At 40.5% G+C, this 7836-nt stretch overlaps 1 protein-coding gene across 1 annotated transcript in view; it reads left to right on the top strand.

The window, feature by feature from the left end:
* Window positions 1–5615: 5615 nt before the first annotated feature.
* C18H3orf49 (chromosome 18 C3orf49 homolog) overlaps window positions 5616–7836 on the top strand; it is an 18977-nt gene continuing 16756 nt past the window's right edge. Inside the window, 1 exon segment of the mRNA XM_024123848.3 lies at window positions 5616–5740. Within this exon segment, the coding sequence (XP_023979616.1) occupies window positions 5616–5740 (125 nt within the window).

Here is a 7836-nt window from a genome sequence, read left to right as displayed (position 1 = left end):
GCCCTTTCCCTTGAGACCTCTAGAAGGAATGTTAGCTCCTTGACAAAGGTTATCCCAAGCTTTCTCAGTTTGGATTTCTCCTGAGTTATGACCGCTCTTTGTGTCAACATCTGTCTAGCCCACATCACCATTATAGTAGCATAACTAACACTGATAGAGAACTGACTGACTACCAAGCACTATTCAAGCACTTTATGTATTTAATAGTGCCTATGAGGCACCTGTTGTTTTCATCCATATTTCATAAATGACAAATCCATATTTTATAGATGACAAAAATCAGAACAGACAAGTTAATTCACTTTACCCAGAGTGATACATACAAAACCAGGATCTGAACCCAGGCAGTTTGGCTCCACAGTCCATACTCTTACCCACTCTCTCATGCTGCCTCTCCTGATTCACTACAACTGGTCATTTAGCTATCCGTTCACCCTCTCGGTTTCAGAGCCTCTTAAAGCCAGGAGCCAATGCAGATGCCCCTACATAATAAGTAAGGCTCTTTGGTGGAAATCACACATTTCTCTTTAGGATTTTATTACCCCCCCAGCACAGCAAACAACATGTGCTTCATGTTCATATGGTTCCCCTTGCTCCTGAGTCCCATGGGGGGTGATGTAGAGGGGTCCATGTGAATGGTATGCGTGCAGTGACTTTGCATCACATTTGAGGAAGCTTGAGCTTAGGAAACCCAAATCTTGTAAAATGAGAGGTAAGCCTGCCTGAACTTTGCCCCAGAGGGGTAAATTAGCTTTATTATACTGGATGGTAAACAAGACTTTCTAACATGGCTCGCAGACACTGTAGGGTCTACCCACTGCTACCGCCACCTCCTTTAGAGTCTAGTCTCTCTTTCTACTCCCCCTTCAGCTCCTGTCATTTGGGCCTCCTCTCAGTCCCTTCTTTCAGTATATTCTTTCTTGCCACAGGGACTTTGCACTTGCTGTTCTCGCTACTTGGAGTTCTCCTTTCTCTCTCTCTCTGTTTAATTCCTATTCATTCTGAAGATTGCTTCTCATGTAGTTCTTCCTCAGGGAAGCCTGACTAAGTCACATGTCCCATTAAAGTGCTCTCACAGACCCTTGGGTCTCTTTTCCATGCCTCCTATTACACTTACAATGTTATACTTCCGTGAGTATTTACTTGACTAGTATATTTCCCTATGAAGCAGTAAACACCATGAGGGCAAGGACAATGTTCCATGAGAGCCCCACTGCCTTGCCCTGTGTCTGAGGACGTCCTCAATAGACACCTGTAAAATAAGTGCATCTTGATGCCCACAAGGATTTTTCCAGCAACTGATACATAATGGGGTCCCAAAGCAGCCATTACCTTCGATCACAAGATGTATAGGAATGCAGGGGACCCTGGAGAACTATCTCCTAGACAGGGCTGGTCTTTTTCTTTCTTTTTCTTTTTTTTTTTTTTTTTTTTTTGGTTTCCAAGCTTGTTTATAAATGTGTACAGATGCTAAGTGTCCTGCCCCCATTCCATCCATACCCACCTCTACATGCAGAAGGCTTCTTACTGAGAGCGTTTCCAGCTCTGCCAGGGTGGCAGCGTGGCCTGTGCTCAGGGAGAGCCAGAGTGCCAGAGAGTTCATGGCCCTGGATGCAGCCCTCCACTGGTGGCCAACAGGGACCTGGTGGTTAAACAGCTCAACCTCTTCACCCTTGGTAACTCGAGATGTGCTTCTGCATTGGATGCTCGAGTCCCAGTGGGATTGAGCTCCGGTTGCCCTCACGGCTTACATGCTTGATTATGCGCCTTTTTATTAGCTGCCTTCCACTTCTCATTTCATTATCCCCCTAGTGGAGCTTTCTGGGATCACCTCCCAAATAAATCTACTTGCACTGGAATCCTTCTCTTGGGTTCTGCTTGCAGAAGAATCCAAACTAAGAGCATGTGATATAACCATTTTAAAAAATGTACAACAAAGCATAAAGATTATTGCAGTGGCCATCCACAGTAAGAAAAGAGCAGGAGAGGACAACACAGAGGGGACCAGGAGCATGCTGTGCATACACTAGTCTTGTATCACCTTTGAGAAACTCTCTTCACATTCTCTGTTCCAATTATCCTGACCTGCTTTCCATTTCTCTTGATCATCTCTGGACAATTATATAAATTGTTTCTAAAATACTTTTTGCTTCCCCAAATTCTACCCATCCTTTTGTTCTCTCTTAGATACCACTTCCTTCAGAAAGCCTGCCCTGACCTGCCCAGGTTGGATTAGATACTTCTCAGTGTTTCCATGTCACATCATCATGACATTGGACACATTGTGTTCTAATTTCCTTTCACTTGTGTGACTCCCCAGGAAACCACAAACTTTAACTGCAAGGAATGTGTCTATTTTGGACACTAAATAAGAGTACCTGATATGTATTTGCTGAATGAATAATAAATAATATTAATGACCATTTATAGGACATTCTTTCATATGATTTTTTTTCATTTAATCCTCACAATAGCTCTGGAGCAAGGGGGAGTATTATTATCACTTCCATGTCACACATAAGAAAACTAAGGCACAGAAAGTCCAACTGGCCTAAAATTACACAGCTAATAAGTGGTAGAGTCAGCATTTGAACCCCAAACTTGATGGATCCAAATCACATATTCTTTTTTTTTTTTTTTTTTTGCAGATTCTCAACCACTGCGCCACCAGGGAAGCCCCAAATCACATATTCTTAAATGATAGAGATGAGTTCATGATTCAGAGTGAAGTCCTTTGGGGTAATAATTGGGAAAGGTAAAAGTCCTCAGAATTTCAAATTTTGAGAAGGCTCTCCCTCACCAAACTACTACTAGTTCTGGGGAGAAAAAAGAGGGACCACATCAGAAATGGACTTTTTATTTTTATTTATTTATTTATTTATTTATTTAATTTTTAAATTTTTTTTGCGGTACGCGGGCCTCTCACTGCTGTGGCCTCTCCCGTGGCGGAGCACCGGCTCCGGACACACGCAGGCTCAGCGGCCATGGCTCACGGGCCCAGCCGCTCCGCGGCATGTGGGATCCTCCCGGACCGGGGCACGAACCCGTGTCCCCCGCATCGGCAGGCGGACTCTCAACCACTGCGCCACCACGGAAGCCCAGAAATGGACTTTTGAACTAAGCAGACCTTGACTTACGTCCCAGGTCTGTCTCTTACTGGTCACGTGACCACTTGGGCAAGCAACTCACCTGCTCTGAAGTGGAAGTCAACTGCTGTTTGATTAGAAGCCTCTTTGGCTAAACTAAGCCAGGGAGCAGATCACTGTATTTAAGAGATAAGTGATTTAGATTATTGGCCATTATTTTAACAAAGATTTGCCATTTACTCTCGTGGGAAACGTAGGATTTCTTTTTACATCAACTCATTATAAGTTTTATTAGACATGATGCATGAAATGTGAGTAAAAATAGTTTCCTAAATGACATTATTCCATACAACTTCAATCTAACCCTGCAGTGCCAGGAAATTACTCAGTGCTCGAAGTCACAATACCTTCAGAGACAAAAGTCATCATACTCCTTACTGGGCTGGCCTACTTCAACTCTGTGTTTCTATCTTTCCTTCTTTCCCTCTCTTTTATTAGTTCTCTGCTGCCCTTGAATTTCACTGGGCCTCTTCTTTATGGTGAAGATCTTAGCTAAGGTAGACTAAGGCTAGACTCTCAAACACTTCTTTGGAAAGAGGAAAGAATAAGACAGTGCCCTGAATTCAGCACTGCAACGACGCGCTCGCCGCAACTAGAGAAAGCCTGTGCACAGCAACGAAGACCCAAAAACAAATAAATAAATAAATAAATTTATTTTTAAAAATTTAAAAAATAAAAATGCTGTTTACCCTCATATCCTTCTCCTTAGCCCTTCCTAGTTCGTTGTCTCTCTTCTATACAGCAGATTTTTCTCACCTATTGTATGAAGAAATTGTGATGTATATTTTCATGTAATTTGATTTTTGGAATTCTGTCACCTTATGTGGTGCGTTCTTCCAAAATATAATTTTTTTCCAGTAAAAAAAAATTCATAGAGACAGAAATGTTATTAGGAGTTATTGTTTAATAGGCATAGAGTTTCAGTTTTGCAAGATAAAAAAAGTTCTGGAGACAGTGGTGGTGATGGTTGCACAACAGTGTGAATGTACTTCCTGCCACTGAGCTGTACACTTCAAAATGCTAAATTTTATATGATGTCTATTTTACCACAATTAAAAATTTGTAATTTTATATTTTTAAAATTTTAATGATTGAAAAACCCTAATAGGGATTTCCCTGGCAGTTCAGTGGTTAAATCTACAAACTTCCACAAGGATTCCAGTTGTCTTGTTCAACGCTGGATCCTCACTGTCCAGAATAAATATGTATTGACTAGCTCCTGCAGGGGGCATGGATTTGATCCCTGGTCGAGGAATTAAGATCCTGCATGCCGCGCTGCACGGCCAAAACAAAACAAAACAAAACAAAAACTCTAATTACTTCCCATTATTCTAAAGAGCCAGACCAAAATCTTTCAATTGTTCTGTAGGATCCAGCAGGTTTGGCCCTGCCTATATCTCCAGCTCATCAGATATATCCATCTCTTTGCTGCAGCCACCCTGAGTATCTTGTAAATTTTCAAAGACATAAGACTCCTACCACCTCAGGGCTTTGGTACCTGCTGATTCATCTGCCTGGAGCAGACAGATCCTCACGCAAGTAACTTTTATCTTGTTGAGCTCTCTGGCCCAATGACCTTATCAGGCAGAACTACTGCATTAAAATCTGCATTTTAATAAGATCCCCAGGTAATTTCTGTGCACATGAAAGTCTGAGAAGCCAGCTCCAGAAGACTGATGAGCGCAAACACAGCAAACAGAGTAATCCTTGTATCTCCCAACACTTTTCTAGAGTTTTCCTTCTTAGCTTCTAGTTAAGTTCAGACTGAAAAACTCAAAGCACCAGAGAAGGATGGGAATAAATCCTAGTGTCTGCTGCCACCTTGTGGTGGGAAGTTCAAACGCAGCCAGAATTTGCTCTCCGGGAAATAAACTAGCAAATGTTAGAAGGGAGGGGTGGACTCAACTTTCTCAGCCACGTGTGTTGAGAGATCACTACAAAATACGAGATATAATAAAATAGCCCTTGGAAGTGTACTGTGAGAAGGCCAAATAAAAACCTGACAGAGAGTATTCATCAGCTCTACTTGAAAAATCTAACAAAAGCTGGGATCTTTGGTTCTGGTTCTGCCCTCTTCGGAATTCAAACATGCACACCTGAGTGTGATAATCAATTGGTGTGTGATTATTTTATTACCAACCCAAATGGCAGTGATTAGACAATCCGGTCACCTGTTCTGCCTCTGCCTTGCCCAGAAGTTCACAAGAGGAAAGGGAATTTCCCACCGCTCTGTCAAATGCATCACTGGTGACCTCTGTGAAGTGGTAAACAGGGCCGGTCCAAAAAATTTTGTCTCTAACACCTTAAAGGGAATCAGGAAGCAATTCCAAACATTTCCTACGTACTTTACCCCAAACAGCCCAGAAGTTAAAAGTGCCTCAGTCACTCACTGCATGATTTTGTTTTGAAGTTTGTGAGCTCAAGAGCTAAAGAAATCCAAAACAGCTACTACAGGTGAAGTTGATAGCAATGGACCACCCTCACCTATATACACCAGAGCCCTTTAAGGTTGCTTATGGAAGAGTTGGCCGGTACTGAAGATTTCAGCAACCCAGAAAGAGAAATGGCTCATTCAAAAGGAAAGGGATTGAAAGGTAGGAAACTGGTACTCATTTTCTTCTCTCGTGAGTGAGATTCTTTGGATTTTGCATTGACCAATAATCACCGTGATGATTAGAAAAGGTAGCATCTCTTTTTAAGCATTGCATTTAGAAATGAAGGCTCTGTATGGATTAGAGGAAGAGGAGACAGCATTTATACACTGGATCAGAGAACCTAGTGCCACAATGGAAGCTTCATTTTGTGATTAGAAAAGTCTTCATTGTAATGGGGAAAACCTTTCCTTTCTACCTGAATTTGAGTTTTAATGTTGCATATTATACTAAAATAAGCAGATAGTAAGTTAATATTTCAGTCTCACAATTTTAGACAGCAAATACTATTATTTTGAAAATTCAATAGTGCATTTTTCAAGATGAGTCCGTGAGCAATGCTCTTTCTGTTCCCTTTTCCAGCAATTTTGGCTGCTGAAATACATACTAATTGTATTTCACCCATGTGCATGCTCTTTAATGTAAACTAAAAACTGTCTTATACCTAATTTTTCTTGCCAATGGCAAAACCATGAAGACAAGCATGAAATACTCCAAAAATGATACATTTTAATTTGGAAGGTCAGTGAGATGAATTATTTTCCAATTTTGAGGGCAGGGTGTCTTCTTTCTTACCAGGTTCATGAGCAATAGCTTAGATAGGTAGAAATGAGGTGTTTTCATGAGACCTGAAGCATCAAAGATCAGACTTCTGAACTTCCACAGGCAAAATGAAATTTTGCAGAGATTTCCACTTTCAGTAAGAAACAGGGGTTAAAAGGAGAGGCAATACAACCAAATAAATTCACAACCAACCAAGATACTTAAAAGCTTAGGAAAGAAAGGATTCTTTTCATAACAGCAATGGCAGCGGTTCTATTCCTAGGCTCTGGAGCAAAATTATATTTGTTAATTATGTTATAAATAGACTGGGAATAAGGGTGGAGGGATGGGAATGAGAGACGCATTCTAGATATTCAGAAACTGCTTAGGTCAGGGCTTTTTATTTGAGGGCTTGCATGGATGGCCTTGGGGGTTCCTGAACCTCCTGAATTGTATTCCCATGTGTATGTGTATTTATGGTAGTAGAAACAGATGGCTTTATTAAAAGATTCTCAGAAGGGTCCATGGGAAATTAGTCTCAGCCCGTAAATGACCTTTGGGCAAATTAGAATATGGACACTTGACTGCCCTCTGCTGGAAAGTTATTGTATTATAGTAACTATGCTCAACTATAATGAATGTGAGTAACACCACCTCGTGTGTGTGTGTGTGTGTGTGTGTGTGTGTGTGTGTGTGTGTGTGCAACTGACAGAACTCTATGTCCTTGGTCCCACAAAGGAGGCTGCTAGCCTATGAGGGCTCCCTTCTTTTGACCTCTTAGCTTGCACTCCCTTCTTGCCTTTTGAATTTTTTCCACACAGGTCTGTTCCACATGGTAATAAAAGCTATCATTTATTGAATGTATTATCAGGTTCCAAGCACATAAATTATTTTCTTTTATTTGTACATTCCTGAGAACAACATACCTATTTTCAAATGAGAAAACTGAAGCTTACAGATGTTAAATAACATGACCAAGATCACACCATTAGGAAGTATGGTGCTGGTTTGAACCCAACTATTTAACTCCAGTGCTTGGGCTGAACTATTTAGTGGGCTGAACTACTTCTCTTGCATAATGACAGAGAAGCTAAATGATTTAGGTTCAATTGAGAATAGTGTTTTTCTGGAGGTTGGTATTTTGCTACTGGTGGGACTTGACATAGTTTAAGTAGTATATGAAAAATGTTTTTAATAGTTATGAATTTATTTATATCCTCATTAGAAATATGTATTACATGTATTATAAATATAATGTAACATAATATAATATAAAACCTGGGATTTCACCCAGAGAAATGAAGATTTATGCTCACACAAAAACTTCTACACACTTTTTTTTTGTTTTTTTGTTATTTTATTTTATTTTATTTTTTAACATCTTTACTGGAGTATAACTGTTTTACGATGGTGTGTTAGTTTCTGCTTTACAACAAAGTGAATCAGTTATACATATACATATGTTCCCATACCTCTTCCCTCTTGCGTCTCCCTCC

This window comes from Physeter macrocephalus, chromosome 18, assembly GCF_002837175.3.
Source record: "Physeter macrocephalus isolate SW-GA chromosome 18, ASM283717v5, whole genome shotgun sequence".
In the NCBI taxonomy this organism is placed as follows: domain Eukaryota; kingdom Metazoa; phylum Chordata; class Mammalia; order Artiodactyla; family Physeteridae; genus Physeter; species Physeter macrocephalus.
Note: the sequence above shows the minus strand (reverse complement) of the source record. Positions and strands in the feature narration are given on the sequence as shown.